The sequence below is a fragment of the Myotis lucifugus genome, unplaced genomic scaffold (assembly GCF_000147115.1).
Source record: "Myotis lucifugus unplaced genomic scaffold, Myoluc2.0 scaffold_55, whole genome shotgun sequence".
NCBI lineage: Eukaryota > Metazoa > Chordata > Mammalia > Chiroptera > Vespertilionidae > Myotis > Myotis lucifugus.
Window position 1 is genome coordinate 2955552 of NW_005871103.1, and position 17086 is coordinate 2972637.

Sequence of the window (17086 nt, forward strand, 5' to 3'; positions counted from 1 at the left end):
TTACTCACCACTGACAGCAGAGCCAGCACAGTGCCAGGAACACAGAAGGCTCTGAACGCCGAGAGAATTAACAAGTGAGGAAGGTAGCAACAGCTAAGTAATAACAACTGCTGGTCCGAACTACTGGCCTGAACGACGCTATGAGCTTCAGCCCCAAGTCTTGGGACTTCCAGTCACAGTGCCGAAACAGTGTATTCTGTTAATGATGTCTGGTAAGATATTTATTTGGGGACAGGAGTCATTTAAATAGTCAAAACAGGAAGGCCCCTTTTATTTTAGCTTTGATTTTAAAATGTGACAGCACCAACATTTCAAAACCCCTATGGCAGAGTAAGCACTGAGGTGCTGCCTCGAAAGTGGCCTGATGGGTGGCGAGCACCAGGACCGCTCTGCCCCTGGCTCTACAGGCAGCCCTGGCTGACCAGCTCCCTCATCGTTCAAGCGAGAAAGTTGGCTAGACCACTGCCCAAGGTTTCCACATGCTTTTAAGAAACTATAGTTACTAATAAAGGGAACTAATGATTGCAAGTGTTTAAAACTTTAAAACTCCCATTCAGGAGTGTGACTCTGGCCTTGGCAGGTGGTTCAATGGGTTAGAGCGTCATCTTGATTGTGGGTTTGGTCCCCAGTCAGGGCACATACAGGAGTCAACCAATGAATGCATGAATAGGTGGCTCAACAAAACCGATGATTCTCTCCCACTCGCTCCCTTCCTCTCTCCCTCTACAAAATCAATTAAAAAAATATGTGGCTCTGGCCCTGGTGGTGCTTCTCAAGTCCATAGGGGTGGGGCCCAGACATCAGGAGATCCCAACATGAACTCAAGATTGAGAAACCAGCTTCACCTATCCCTGTACTCTCATGGAGGACAGTGCCTGGCATTACCTGAGAGCTCAGTACAAATGCGGAGGCCCTGGGCCCACTCCATACCTACTTCATCGGGATCTGTGTCCCCACAAGGTCCCAGCACCTTTGAGAAGCCCTGCTCTCAATGAAGTACAGGGGCTCCTGCAGTGGCTTCTCATGGCCACCAGGTGGCTGAGAAAGGCAAATCCTAAAGACCAGGCTGCTGCTGGACCAAGTCCTGGGAAATGAAGAAGCATGGTGTGTGTGTGTGTGTGTGTGTGTGTGTGTGTGTGTGTGTGTGTAGGGGGAGGGGAGTTTGTGGCTCTCCCTAGATTACATTACTGGTTTCTCTCTTTAAAAGCTCTGTTAAGTCATTCATTACCATTTGTATAAAGAACAAACAAAAAAAGAATATGGCATATTGACTTGTTTGCATAAATGAACTTTGCAAAGATATAGAAGCAACTAATAAAAACGTTTGTCTAACCTGGATGGTGTGGCTCAGAGGTTGAACGTCGACCTATGAACCAGGAGGTCATGGTTCGATTCCCAGTCAGGGCACATGCCCGGGTTGCAGGCTTGAGTCCCAGTAGGGGACGTGCAGGAGGCAGCCGATCAGTGATTCTCTCTCATCATTATGTTTTTCTCTCTCCCTCACTCCCTGAAATAAGTAAAAATAAATTTAAAAAATATAAAAGCTCCCTCTCTCTTAAAAACAAACATTTGTATGTGGGGATGGGAAGGGGGGGAGGAGAGAGAGAACATACTCAAAGTCATGACCCTCCTTCTTTGGAAGTTCACAGTACAGAGAGGAAAACCTCTCCACACAGCCACTAGGAACTGAAACTTTCACCCAAACTGCTGGCCTAATCCCATAATCCACTTGTCCATATTCTGACGATAAAACATTCTTAAGACCCCTCTAAACTCTTAGGAGGACAATACCCACAGTTTAATGAGCTTCAGGTACGTCATAAAGAAGGAAGAGGAGTCTCTTATCTCCTAAGAACCAGGAAAACACACAGGAGAGAAAGCAGAGGGGCGTGGCTCTGGTTTTCTAAGTGAACACATGCAAGTCCTCTTAATGGCCATGGAGATAGTTCTGTAAGTTGTGGGCTTCACTCGACTTTATTAGGAAACCAAGGGAGGCAAACGGATGTCCTGGCAGAGTCCATTCAGGGAGGCACTGGTACATGATGCCCAACAGGAACTGGAGATGGCCTGTGGATTACTGGCCAGCTCCCTTTCACAAAGCTCAGTATTTTCCAAACTAGGTACCACCAAACACTGGTTCCCAAGATGCTCTCCTGAAAGAGGTTCCCAGGTCAGAAGAGCTTCAGGAATGGTCCACACTAGAAAGGCCATCTGCTTTGAGGTTTAACGATGGACAGTGCCCACTACTGCGCCAGAGAAGCCCTTTAGGAATGGCCGTGGACTCTCCTTCCACCTGCAGTCCCATCTGGGAAACACTAGCATGTGAAATGCCACACAAGACCAGCACACCAGCTCCACCACCTGAGACCTGCAGCAGCGCCACTGCCCTCGGAGCCGGGGCGGCGCCATGTGGCCCTGCAGCCTCTCGGACCTGGTCTTACACCAGCTCGCTTTCTTGCCCTTTCTCAAATCAATCACAGTCCATTCTGACTCAAGACTTCCCGCACAGAGTTCTTTCCGCCTGACACCCTCTCCTCCCTACCATCCCATTCCTCAGCCAGCCAGCTCAGTTCAGGATAAAGGCTTGCCTCTTCAGAGGGCCTTGCCTGAGGCCTGGCCTGCTCTATCTTCCACGTCAGCTCTTTGCCTGGAACCAAACTGCCTCTGGGCCCAAATGCTGGCCCTTCCACTAACTTGCTGTGTGACCTTGTTTCTGTCTCATTATCTGTAAAATGGAGATAATGGAGGTCACCTGACAAAGCAAACGGTGAATATTAAATATATTTAATACGTTGCGTGGCATACAGTAAGCTCTCAGTCAGTTAGTGGTTACCTCTCTTATGACAAGCTATCACCTGTCTCCAGTTTCTGTTTATTGGTTTTTGTTTCTCCACCAAGCAGAATGAGGGCTCCATACCTGAGCCTGGAACCCCAGCACCCAGAACAAGACATATTTGCTGAAAGAGTGAATGAATGAATGAATGAGAAGGGGCCTTTTTCTAGGGCTACTCAAAGGCCATGCTTTCATTTAGATACATTTATCTTCACTAAATTAGTCCCACAAGAAATAAAGGGCGCCCCCCTCCCACCCCAGAGGCGGTGAGACGGGCACTCACTTCCACAGCTGCGCGTTCAGATGCTTCTCCACCATGAGGTTGAGGGCGCAGCGAAGCCGGTTCCACCTGGAGTCAAACACATAATAGCCTCTTCCAATCTGCCGGCTCCCGAATGTGCAAAACTGGAAGAAAGAGCACAGGCGCCATGCTTGCTACCTCGGACAGCGGCACCCGGGAGGGTCTCTCCTGCAGGCCTGGAGCTACCACGAGAGAGCTTACTCTGAGCACACAGGCTGTGAAGCATGAGCGTGACAATGCCTGGCCCTGAGTTTCATGGAGAGAAAGGGAGAAGCATGACACGTCCCAGGACACAGTGCATGCCACCTCTGGGGCACCCTGTTCTGAGCTGCTGTCACACCTTCGCCGCATCCCACACGTACGGGCATGCCAAGGTCCCTGGCGCGCCCCCCTGCAGTGTCTCGTCCCTGCTGCGTGGGGAGGATCAATGTGGGGTGGATGTGGAACTTACAGATGCTGGCTGAGGATGATGACCTGAATAATGACAGTCCAGTTTTTCAACAGACTCTTCTTTGTCATCGCCTTCTCCCTCCTCACTGGATAACCGAGAAGCTGGCTCAGTGGCAGGCAGGGGAGGGTGTGGAGATTCATGGACTGGAGGAGGGTCAATGGGGGCACTCCCACCTTGCTGAGCAGGGCAGCCTGGAGGCCTTGGTGAGCAGAAAGTGCAGCACTGATCAGATCACACGCCTGAGAATCAGCCGCCTTAATTCAGATACAACAACGTATCCAAAACCATCTAGGGGGCCGGGGCCACCCCTCGCATGGGGCAAACCTGAGCAGGTGGCCAGGAGTGCAGGATCCTCTCCCTTGAACTGCAGGATGTCACATGCAGCGGTCCGCCAGGTCTAGCCCAAAGGACCCCTAACTAGCTTTCCTTTCTACAGCCACGTGGGGGCTCAGGTTCTCCTCCTAGTCTCCCCAAAGGACGGAAAGTGTACATGGAATTTAAGAGAACCTTTGATTCCTCTTCAAATGTCACCTGGATCTGGGTTACTAAGGCAATCAATGACAAAATGCTCTACAATAACGGAAGAGGGACGGGAGGTGATAAAATGACTAGGTAGCATTATTACCTTATGTGAAAAAGCGACCTGAGGGCCTGCTACTCAGACAGCAATGTGTTTTTCCTCCTTGTCTGATGGTTCTAGAATTTAGTTTACTTTTTTAGTTGGAAAACGTCATTGAGAAGATGGCCAAAGGAAGGACTTTCTAAGGAATCCTGCAGGGACCTGGCCACACTCTGGGAGCCTCCTCAACTGCCCGGCCATGGTGTTGCTCAGAAACCAGAGGGCTCGTGTAGGGGTAGGCTCAAGCTCACACGGGGGTTTCCATGAGGGAGGCACTTCCACCCCTCATGCGACAACTTCAAGGCTCAGACATGTGAGTGTGAAAGTGAGGGGATGGCAACAAGGTTGGCGCATTCCTAAGCAGAAGCCCTCGTTGCCCATGGCCACCACTGGAGGCCTCCTTCTCTGTGCCATTCTCTTTCCTTTGCTCAGGAAACTGGGCACATAGTCGTTTACTTCAACTTGGTTAAGTAGCAGGCACAGACATACATACATGCAGTCCAGCACTGTCTCTGAGGCCCAGGTATGATAAGTTCTCAGTAAAACACTCTGACCCATGGCTTAGTGCATGGCTAACATGCCTAATACATGTTTAGGCCAAAACCCTATATGAATGAATGAAAAAAAATGTGGATAAATGGATGCTGAAAAAACTGAGGCTGAATGTCCCCAGCAAGGGATTCCCACTGCTGCACTTTGTGAGAAGCGAGACAAATGGATGGGAAATTGCTGCCGAAGCTGTGGGAAATGTTCCAGTCACTAACCTGCAGGCAGGACCCGAGTGTCACCTGCTCAGTGGCCTGAAGAGACATGTAACACTGAGCAGGCGTGGAGCAGATACTTCTAGCTTTATTCTGCTGCTTGCATTGGTCCAAGAAAAGCCCAATGATGAACTCAACATTTATTTTTCCCCTTAGAGTAAAACCCAATTTAAAACCATCTCATCTTCTGAGAGTGACCCTGATGGACATCCCTGGACATCATGACCACACTGGGGCTTACAAGGTCTCCAAGTCTGTTCTTGGAAGGAGGAAGGAAGAGATGGAAAACTTGGCTTACCTTGGAAGACTGGGGGTGTGAGGTTTAGGTTTACTAGCTACGAAAGGCTTTGATTCAGAAGGAATCACTCCATGAGAGTTTTGGTGTGGCTCCTGTGAAGTTCTAGAAGGGGCGAGATGCGGGTCCCTGAGAGGCTGTGTTGATTGCTGAGAGTCCAGATGGCGAATCAATTCCTTTTCCCTGGTTTTGTTTTTGTGCTCGGCTAATAACACATCAAATCGTTTTCTTCTACCCTGGACAGCCCTCCGTTGGGTTAAGGAATGTGTCTGCAGACCAAAAGAATATAGAAACTGAGGTACCTCAGTAAGAATATTTTTCTATCATATATCCAAAAACATCAGTCCCAGTAAAAAAGCAATCTGGAACATTAGCATAGTCAAAGGCTGCTCAGCATTTGATAAGCTGATCTTTTGTCTTTAAAATATATTTTTATTGATTTCAGAGAGGAAAGGAGGAGAGAGAAACAGAAACTTCAATGATGAGAGAGAATCATTGATTGGCTGCCTCCTACACACCCCCCACTGTGGATCAAGCCTGCAACTGGGCATGTGCTACGACTGGGAATCAAACCATGACCTCCTCGTTCATAGGTTGCCACTCAACCACTGAGCTACACCAGCTAGGCATGATCTTTTCTCTTTAGCTAGAAGGGAGGCACATATTCCAAGCTCTACATGGATGAGACTTTAGTGATGTCATTTCCACCACAAGAAGGAAGGGATGCTCACTGTGCCACTCAGCACCAAACAGCAGATACCAACAGGTGTGACAGTAACAATTCCTTTACTGGGGCTCTTACCAACTCCATTAGAAAAATCCCTCTTTGGGCCATTTAGAATTTTAAATGTTAAAAGGGAAGAAACAATTATTCCATAATCCCATATAATAAAGAGGTAATATGCAAATCCCTCTTTGGGCCATTTAGAATTTGGCTGCCTATGACCAGGCCAGCAGAGAGATTAGTGAGGGATGACCAAAGGACTGAACAAGCAGGCTGCGTGGGGTGACCAGTCCGGCAGGGGGACCGTGAGGAGTGACCAGGCCGACAGCGGGGGAAGTTGGGAGTGACCAGGCCAGCAGGGGGCAATTAGGCTGGCAGGGGGGGCAGTGAGGGGTGATCAGGCCAGCTGGGGGGACAGTTAGGAGTGACCAGGCCAGCAGGGAGGAGGCAGTTGGGGGCAACCTGGCTGGCCTTGGGGGGCAGTTAGGGGTGACCAGGCCGGCAGGGGGGACAGTAAGGAGCTATCAGGCTGGCACGCAGAGGCAGCGAGGGGCGATCAGGCCAGCGGGGGGGCGGGGGGGCAGTTAGGGGTGACCAGGCAGGCAGGTGAGCAATTAGGAGCCAGCAGTTCAGGATTGTGAGGGGGATGTCCGACTGCCGATTTAGGCCCGATCCCTGCAGTTGGACATCCCCCAAGGGGTCCCGGATTGGAGAGGGTGCAGGTTGGGCTGAGGAGAACCCCCCCTGTGCACGAATTTCATGCACAGGTCCTCTAGTCTATCATAAAGTCCTCTTTTAGAAAGTGTCAGAGAGTAAAAACAGCACAATTGTTTCTCTATTGCCAGGAAGGTGCCATGTAAAGAGAAAGTGGCTCAGAGGACCCTGGAGATGGGCTGCTGAGACTGTACTAACACCTAGGACAGTACCTGGCTCTCAATAAATACTTCAAACATCTACACTAATAAAAGAGAAACATGGTAATTGGCGTACGACCGCTACCCTTCCCATTGGCTAATCAGCATATCCTTATGCAAATTAACTGTCAGCCAAGACGGCGGCCGGCAGCCATGCACTGAAGTGAGCAGGGAGGCTTCCTTGCTCCAGTGACTGTGGACTCCAACGTTCCCCGCCTGAGTTGCCGGCCTCTGAGCTGCAACTCTAAGCAACTATGTACTATGTTGCAAATAAGAAGCTAAACAAAACCCCAGAAACCGGCTGTCAGTCAGCCCCGGACCGCAACTTTGTATCGATGTTTTCAGCAGCGAGGCCTCAGAGCTAAAGCTGGCCCAGAATAAAAAAAAAAAAAAGAAAAAGAAAACAAGGAGCGGTTGGGAGCTTTTAGTCACCTGCCAGCCGGAAAAAAGCCCTCAGCCCCTCAGCCAGCCTGGCCAGGCACCCCAGTGGGGACCCCCACCCTGATCCAGGACACCCTTCAGGGCAAACCAGCTGGCCCCCACCTGTGCACCAGGCCTCTATCCTATATAGTAAAAGGGTAATATGCCTACCGGCACCGGGATCAGCGGAGCAGCGAGGCTCCCGGCACCGGGATCAGCGTGACAGGGGGCAGCGCCCAAACCCCCTGATTGCCCTGCAGCTCTGTGTGTGACAGGGGGCGGGGCCACAACCTCCCTATCCGCCCTGCTCTGTTCGTGACAGGGGAAGGCGCCCCAACCCCCTGATCAGCCCTGCTCTGTGCCTGATAGGGGGGAGCTCCCCAACCCCCTGATTGCCCTGCGGCTCTGTGTTTGAAAGGGTGCAGCGTCCCAACCCCCTGATCGGCCCTGCTCTGTGTGTGACAGGGTGCGGCGCCCCAACCCCCCCCCCCCCATGGGCCCTGCTCTGTGTGTGACAGAGTAGAGCCATAACCTCTCCATCGGCCCTGCCCCAAGTGTGACAGTGGCGGCACCCCAACCCCCTGATCGGCCCTGCTCTGTGGGTAATAGAGGGTGGCGCCCCAACCCCCCTCCACGGGCCTTGCTCTGTGTGTGGCAGGGTAGAGCCATAACCTCCCCATTGGCCCTGCCCTGAGTGTGACAGGGTGCAGCGCCACAACCCCCTTATCCGCCCTGCTCTGTGTGTGACAGGGGGCGGTGCCCCAACTCCCCTATCGGCCCTACTCTGTGAGTGACAGCGGGGAGCTCCTCAACCCCCTGATCGGCCCTGCTCTGTGCGTGACAGGGTACGGAGCCCCAACACCCCTGATGGGCCCTGCTCTGTGCGTGACAGGGGGCAGCGCCCCAACCCCCTGATCGGCCCTGCTCTGTGTGTGACAGGGGGTGGCGCTGCAACCTCCCCATCGACCCTGCCTCGAGTGTGACAGGGGGCGGTGCCCCAACCCCCCAATCGGCCCTACCCTGAGCGTGACTGAGGGTGGCATCGCAACCTCCCGATCCGCCCTGCTCTGTGCATGATGGGGCGGCGCCCCAACTCCCCAATCGGCCCTGCTCTGAGCCTGACCAGGGGCTGCACTTAGGGATTGGGCCTGCCCTCTGCCACCCGGGAGCAGGCCTAAGCCAGCAGGTCGTTATCTCCCAAGGGGTCCCAGACTGTGAGAGGGCACAGGCCGGGCTGGGGAACCCCCCCCGCCCAGTGCACAAATTTTTGTGCACCGGGCCTCTAGTAAAGTATATAAAAATAATGGCCCTCTAAAATGTGTCGAATGAACAAAGGAATACATATTGTCACTGACACACACGCTTGTCACTCCAGCCAGATGTAGAAGCCTCTCCTCATTGCTGAATGTCCCCTGGTGCATAACACAGAAAAGCCAGGTTAAGAAAGTCAGCTGAGGTGATGAGTAAAGAGGACTTCTACCGAGTGCTGAAGAACCTTCCAACACAAATCTGAGGCCCCAGCTCCCGTCAGAATCCTTTGGGAGCTGCCTAGGGTTCCCAGGGTAAAGACTGACCATGAACCAGGCTTCCAGGCTATGCACACTCGAACACCCAAGCCCCTGCTTTTTTGGTATCAAAAAATAGCCGTCACACATGCTGTTTCCTCTGTCTCTCCCACCACTCTTTGCCCCATGTTCCTGTAGCAAAGGAGGCTCACCTGGCCCAACCTCCCCACTGAAGGTTGTTATGACACAGCCCTCCTTCCATTTTTTACTCATCATTGGTAACTTGACACTTATTTGAGCAATTATCAGATTAATCTCCATCTCTCTCATTAGACTGCAAGCCCCATGAGGGTAGGAACAAGCCTTGGTTTTATAAAACTCTGGTATCCTCTGGCTAGCGAACTCGAAATCTATTCGCATGAAAGGCAAAGAGGACATTTACACAGGACACTGGACAGATGAGGAAGCGAAGAGGGGACAGCGAGGGTGGCAGGCAGACAACAGGGAACGAGTGACAGGAGTTGAAGCAGCAGGTGCCCTGACAGCAGAGAATGAATAATGTTCTAAGTCCCCAACAGGAGAGACCTGGCGGCAAGGTGGGGAGCACACAGGGAGGCACTCAGCATGGTGAGCCCACCAGCTGAATAGATCCAGGCCCTGAGGCAGCCAAAGGCGAAGCACCGGCAGACAGAGCACAGGAAGGAAGGAAGGCAGGCCTGCCCAGACGCTGCGTTCCTGCCAGCTCTATGCTGCACTCATGACGGGCCAGGTCTGAAGACGTCTCTTAATGTTATTATAGGATCAGCACCATGCCAGTCGGGAAGGACACCCTTAACAGAACACAGGGAGAACACACAAGACTTAAAAAGGAACATGGGAGACAAATGCAGGATCCACATCAATAAGGTCAGAAGAAGGCAGACAGTGAGCTGATAGAGCTTTTGGTTCACAGCATGCCTCAGAGATGATTAAAAGAACATGTTGGGTAGAGCAGGCATCCTTCACTGACCAGGGGTGGCGTAACCCTGAGAAATCTGTCACTGAGAGGAAGGTAGGCACGAAGGAAGCAGAGAGGATGGCGAATCGTGGCAATGATGTGGAGCAGGGCTGGGGCAAGCTCTCACAAGCTCCTCAGGGGCAGCCGAAAGGAGCAGAATCCTACTGAGCGCTCAAGTGGCTCTCTTCAGAGAACAACACACCACTGTGTGCATTCAATTAATATTACATACGCAATTTGTTCTGAGCTAGGAGTTTTAACCTACAGATTCAGGGGTGGGCCTGCAGTGGGAATGTCTAACAACTCCGAAAACAGAATGCAAAATTCAGAATATACATGTGTTTATATATTTTTTCCTTCAGGGATGAGGATTTGTGATTCTTAAAAAATTAGATATTATTTAAAGGTGCCCTTAACCAATTCCTATCCACAAAATATCAGAACTATTGTTGTAAGATAAAAATCTACAATAAATTAAATTAGATATTTAAATTAAATACTAAAAATTAGCCCTAGCTGGTTTGGCTCAGTGGATAGAGAGTTGGCCTGCAGACTGAAGGGTCCTGGGTTCAATTCTGGTCAAGGGCACAGGCCCAGGTTGTGGGCTCAATCCCCAGTAGGGGGTGTGCAGGAGGCAGCCGATCAATGATTCTCTCCATCATTGATGTTTCTCTCTTTCCCTCTCCCTTCCTCTCTGAAATATATATATAAATACTAAAATTAAATCAGAAATTGAAGTAAGAACCACTTAGGAGTAACATTTCCCATTTTGGGGAAATTATAACATTCCTCCACTGTTTGTGGATGGAGTGGAGCCTGAAATCCTTTATTCAAACACAATCTTTGGTAACATCCTATGTAATAAAAGCTAATATGCTAATTAGACCGGACAGCGAAACGACCAGTGGGCAGGACTGAAGGGCAGCTGGGGCTGCAAGGGCTGAGCCTCTTGCACGAATTTTGTGCATCAGGCCTCTAGTTTAAAATAATACCCCAACAATTTTATTAACTTTTAGAAAACAAGACTAATATTTTTTTATCATTTTTAACCCCTCCTCCAAACAAGGGGCTTTAAATTATATACTTCAAAGCAGCGATTCTTAATAGTTCTTGACTTTTTCTGAAGGGTAGTTGGGGACACTCTGCAGGGAAATGCAAAGAGTCGTACATGTTTTTTATGTAGCAGGTCCACTGCTGTGTGGAGGTCCCCCTACACCAGCAGCCCTTGTACAGCAGCATGCCTTCTCATCAGCAAACTGGCATTTTAAAAGAAAACGTCTGGACAGGAAGGAGGATCATTACATTTTCTTAGCTTACATATAAATTAGACCATATGTTACCTAGTATTTAAAAAAACAACAACTAGAACAACAAAGATATCTAAAAGTCACAAAATATTAGTGTATCTTTAAATATATATATTTTGAAATATATTTTATTGATTTTTTACAGAGAGGAAGGGAGAGGGATAGAGAGTTAGAAACATCGATGAGAGAGAAACATCGATCAGCCGCCTCCTGCACATCTCCTACTGGGGATGTGCCCGCAACCCAGGTACATGCCCTTGACCGGAATCGAACCTGGGATCCTTGAGTCTGCAGGCCGACGCTCTACCCACTGAGCAAAACTGGTCAGGGCTAGTGTATCTTTAAAATGCAACAACCACGGTTTACAAAAAGACTTTAAGAATATTTATATATATGCAAATGAAATTTCTGGGCTTGCTCTAAGTCAGTATAATTTAAACAGTAACGTGTAGCCTCTCACATTAAATTTCTCTGAAATGTGAAAAGCCTCTGAAAATAACAGACTGATCAGGAAAGCGTTCTGTTCCTCTGGACCAGCACGGCTCACTGGACACAAAGCTCTCTGAAGACTGCAGTTTATAACAACTTCACATTTTCTGAACCTGAGGCTTTCTCAGGAAAGCAAGTTACTCCTCATTTATAATTGAGAGCAGCGCCCAGGTCAGACCCGCTCTGGCTACAGACCTGGGAGTAGTGCTCGCCTGCCCACGCCCCATACTTTCCAGAGTGGCCAGCTGGGCCCAGGAGGCCACCTACCTTGCATGTCAAAGACCGGGTGCAGGGCTTCTTGGTGTCGAGATCGATTACCCCACAGTGTATGTCAGGGTCAAACTCTCTTTCTGTCAATAAAAGCACACAGAAATTACAAAGGGCTCACCAAACACTCCCTTCTCTTATTTTGTAAACAAGAAAACAGGAGAAATCTCAAAACAAATTATATATAACTCGGATAAAATCTACATAATCAATAATTATACAATACCCAATGTGTGAGCACTACAAAGAAGCAGTGACATCACGAAGAGTGAGGATTGTTGCCACTAGATGACAGGAGACAGACTGCTTGAGTCCGCACTACCACATTATTCCATTCAGAAACAGCCAGCTGCTTTTACATTAGCTACACACATGCACTTCAATCCAACCTCGAGGAGGCCAAGCACACTGCTTACGGAAATTCCTCCTAAAGCTGAAGCTGACCAGTGTTAAAAAGAGGACTTATAGACAGCAGTACATTTGCTCCCTTAAGAATGGCCAATTGAGACAGAGAAGCATTAAGAGAAAATGTGAAATTACCTGATAATCTCTTATTTAAAAATTTCTTGTTATTGGAATTATCTTCAGACTTCTTTTCCAGAGTGGGCGGTGCAGGAAGCCCTTTGCCATTCAACATCTGTCCAGGTGAAGGCAAGGTTGGCTTTGGTATTGAGGGGCAGTTAAGGCCAGGCTTGACTGAGGAACTCACAGTAGCAGGACAGGTTGGCCCCGCCGCAGATTTCAGTAGTGTACCATCCATCTTCGGATGAATCTTTTCCATTTTGACAGAGGGCGTCATGCTGTGGCAGGGGAAGCGAGAACACCAGTACCTGAGTGCCCAGAGCCCCAGGTAAATGTGAGCCAGAGGGGGGAGGGAAAGCCTGATCTACCAGGGCACTGCACACAGCGAGGCTCCCCAAGGCACCTGGTGGACATGTGCTAGGACTGTGCAGAAACCTCAGGAAGGTTACCACTGATTCAGGCTACAAGCCCTCTGGTGAGGCACACAGCTCCTGTGACCAGCGCATGTACCTGCTCTTTCATCATTCCAGGACCCCTTGCCCCAGAGCCAGGGCAGATCTAGGGTACCCTTACTCTGGTACCCAGTGCAACTTCTGCAAGAAGCAAATATGAAAAGGACCAAAGAATATTTGCAGGGCGTGTAGAGAATGTCTCTGAGAAATGTCATTTTTAAGAAAGGACCCCAAAAAAGAAAAAAAGAAAAAAAAAAAGAAAGGACCCATAAAAACAAAGGAAACTGAGTGAGCAGAGAAAAACAACATTGGAATTAAAGAATATTTCCAAGAAGTGTCACTAAGGAATTTACAAAAAGAAGCTCTTGACTTGTGTCAATGAGCAAGACCACTAATTAATTAGTAAGAGATGTGTCACTCAAGTGCTAAGTCTCCAGTCACTGAAAATGGTTTCTAATGTAGGAGCTTGAACTGTACATGCCTGGCACACAGCTGCTGAGCACTGAACTGTGACACTAACAAATAACTGATTTCTCTTGGCATCTTATGACATGATAATTTGGGTAGCAACTGTTGGTATGAAGCTAACAGCTGTCCAGGTCGCCCGAAAGCCCAGCTCCACGGGAAGAAGATGTGGCTGACGAGGTCTGATAAACAGCGGTGGAGTCCGTGCCCCAACAGCTGGAGGCTGCGAGGGACACACGCTGCACTGACATTTCTCTGCTCTCAGACAGCTCTAGCCACGAAAGCCAAGCTTGCTGCACTTGCACTTCTGACAGATGAGCAGAGGCCGAGGGCTTAGCAACCAGGACAAACAGCCCCAAACAGCTGTACCTGAGACAGCCTGACAGCAGACACTGCGAGGTGCCATGGCCGCTCCCAGCTGGCAAGCCCTTGAGCAGCAGCAGGTGCTGGACGCTGCCCCAAGATTAGCCAGGTTATCAGACCTTGGGACTGACATGTGGCACGCCCTCCAACGGGAGGCAGGCCAAGGAAAACCACCCGCACCAAGGCTGAGGGATGCCACGACCAGGCAAGATGTGTTCTGTGGGAGTGCCCGGCTGCTCCTCACGTGACCACAGGGAGCCTGCCAACCTTCAGCTCCACTATGGAAACTTGCCCAAGCCTCGCCTGGCCGGGTGAACTTGCCCCGTCTTCCCTCATCGCTGGGGCGCTATGATGTAAGCCCAGGGCTTTGGGAGGAAGCACCACTTCCCTATTCGCTCTGCAGGTCCCGGAAATCCGAGACGGCACCTGGGAATCTCTCCCCACTTTGGTTCCTGCTATTACCAACAGCAGCAGAAGCCCCACCAGCATGTATTTATTCTCTCCTGTGGGCCAGACATTATGCCAGGTGCTTGGTTCTAATATATTAATCCTACTGCTCCTGCTAACCCTGCACAATGGTTGTTATTTTTAGGCTCCCGAGAAAAACAGTGCCATGTCCAAGGCCGCACAGCCAGGAAGTGACAGAGTTGGGATGTGAGCCCAGTATGTGAACGAGGGCTCCTCGGCTACAGCTCCACCACCTCCTCACTGCACCTTCTTCTTACCTGGGAAAGGGGGCTAACGCAATACCTCTCTCACAGGGTGGGTGTGAGTTTCAACAGGTGGCACACAATAAAGAGCAATGAGCGAGTATTATTCACCTTGTAATTAATGCTATTACTACTCTGTTAAGTTGCCCATGATATAATAAACAAAAAGAAATAACATGTATCTGAATTTTCCCCACGTGGGCTCCCTTTCCCAGGATGCCCAGCTACCCTCGAAGGACCGTGTGCACAGTTCCACCTGCATCAAGTGAGCATCAGGACCCTCGCTGCCATACTCACATTCTAGCCTGGGGGACTCTACTCTGCTGAATGGGATGCATTGGCCTGGTGTTCCCCCTGAGCTGCAGTTTCTCTTTGGGCGATTTCAACAGCTTGGAACTTAATGAGGATGCGCTGAGAACACCGCCGCTGGCAGAGCGGCTGCTTCCACTGGCATTGCCGCCTTTGCTTTTGGACAGAGAAGGGAAGAAGGAGAATACTGACGTGGGAGGAACGGCCAAAGAAGGCTTGCTGGCTGAGCTATGTCTTCTTTCTGAAAAGGAAAACAAAGAAAAAAAGATACCGTGTTTTAGGCAAGTCTCCAATGGAACCTGAAAGAGTCCCCTGAAATGCAACACATTCAGGTTCAAAGATGCCTCGCCACATTAAACTCCGCAGCTTTCAGAAAGGGCTTATCTAGGCCCCACAGACTTATTGGGGATTCCAGGAACTGATCCTTCTGCTGAGGAAACATCTCAGCATAAAGAGTGTTATCATTCACAAATAGCCATTAGGAAATTAAATGGCCATTCTAACCTGAAAATACTGTGTTTTGCACCATGAACCTCACTGGCTCCAACTTATAATCAGAGAGAAAAAAATTATTCATTCATCTGCAGAACCCTGCTAATTAACACCTTAAGGAATTCATTATTCCTTTCTAGCATAGTACCTCTCCAATTTCAAAATAGCAAAATGTTAAAAAACAAGTTGTACCTTCCTTTCTTTCTGTCACTACCCACTAGCATATGACACCAAATAAAAATGTTTCTAGGGTTATCTTATCGTTCCTTAAGAATCTGTGCCGAAATTTTCTGATGAATCATTTCACTCCCCTTTTTTAATCATCTCGCTCAACTACAGATGGCATAGCTCCGGTTCACACCATGAAGATGCCAAAGGCGCAAGACAAAAACACCACAAGCAGCTATGCCTGGCATTGAAACCAGCAAGTAATGCACACTTAAGACTACACAGGTATAACGGATAAGATTATTTCCTGGAGAATCGGGTTTTCTCAGAGTAAGGCAATCCATATTAAATCAATTGAGAGCAGCTGAAGAATGTTATCATTGGACACAAGTTATTTAGTAACTTTATCTACTTAAGTACCTTAGGATGGTAAGTTAGTGCCTGCCTTCAATTAAATGTGTCATTTAAAATGACATTTGCTTAACTCTAAGTTTTAAACTGTATGTGATCCAACATTTACTGATTACAATATGAAAGCTCTATGAGTATTTGACAAAGTAAGCATATTAGAATCAATGACTACAAGCATCACTCAAATGGTGTATTTCCAAAGGTCCTTTTATGCCAGTTTTGAGCCTCTCTATGCAGCTGCGATGCCTTGTTCCCAGATGGACATAGTTCAACGATGCTTTATGACAGGGGTGGGGAACTTTTTTCTGCCAAGGGCCATCTGGATATTTATAACATCATTCAAGGGCCATACAAAATTGTTAACTTAAAAATTATGTTGCTATGAAAAAAGATCCTAGACTTACTGAATTTCAAGTCCCGCCTGGGGTTGCCTTGGCAGGGACAGACCAAATGATACGGCCCGCGGGCCGGACGTTCCCACCCCTGCTTTACAAGGGACTTCAGAACCTGCTCCACCAGGACAAAATTATCATGCTATCTATCTACAGACAAAATCCAAATTCTCCAACTGGACCACATAAAGGCCACAACCAGGTTAGGAAGGCAAAACTGAGAGTAATTTATATGTGTCCGTTGCTTTTTTTTTTTTTCCTTTCTCTTCCTGTGTGCAGGAAGGGCAAACTAAAATAACTTAAGTTTACTAATTTTCCAAACTTGACATCTGAGGTTTTTAAATTTAGTTCTCTCTTGTCTGTGATGCCAAACATTCTGAATCTACTTCCCAGCATCAGCACTTGCCAGCCAGGACTGTACCACTCTGTCTCAACTCTGCCACCTGCCGTGGATGGTGAGGCTTTCCTGAGCCATGTCTCAGCCATCTTCCCCTTGGAAGGCATGGCACAGTGCAAGCCTTCCATGAACATCTGCATGATCCATACAGCTTTTCTTGTGAAGAGGAGTGATTTTTTCCCCTTTTTTCAAAGAATAGTTTATTGATTTTCCAGAGAGAGAGAGAGAGAAGGAGGGAGGAAGGGAGGGGGTAAAAAGAGAGAGAGAGAGAGAGAGAGAGAGAGAGAGAAATATCGACGTGATAGTGGAATATCTATCGACTGCCTCTTGCACCAGGGACCTGGGGGATCACGCCCACAAACCGGGCATGTGCCCTGACCAAGAATTGAACCAGCAACCCTTCTATGTACAGGATGATGCCCAACCAACTGAGCCAGACCGGCAGGGCAAGAGGGGTGATTTTGCAAATGATCCTAAACCAGCAGTTCTCAACCTTGGCTACACATTGGCATAACCACATGA

The 17086-nt window shown here is 49.0% G+C and overlaps 1 protein-coding gene across 9 annotated transcripts in view; it reads right to left on the reverse strand.

Moving 5' to 3' along the window:
• ATXN7 (ataxin 7) overlaps positions 1-17086 on the reverse strand; it is a 121095-nt gene that overhangs the window by 8588 nt on the left and 95421 nt on the right. For all 9 annotated transcript variants that reach the window (XR_002829365.1, XR_002829367.1, XR_002829366.1 and 6 more), the window contains 6 exons: positions 14693-14945; positions 12424-12683; positions 11884-11966; positions 5264-5529; positions 3586-3784; positions 3117-3238 (listed from right to left, as the gene is read on the reverse strand). Coding sequence is in view for 5 of the 9 variants with exons in the window: in XM_014456113.2 (XP_014311599.1) it covers positions 3117-3238; positions 3586-3784; positions 5264-5529; positions 11884-11966; positions 12424-12683; positions 14693-14945 (1183 nt within the window). In the remaining 4 variants the exon portion in view is untranslated. The remainder of the gene's footprint in view (positions 1-3116; positions 3239-3585; positions 3785-5263; positions 5530-11883; positions 11967-12423; positions 12684-14692; positions 14946-17086) is intronic.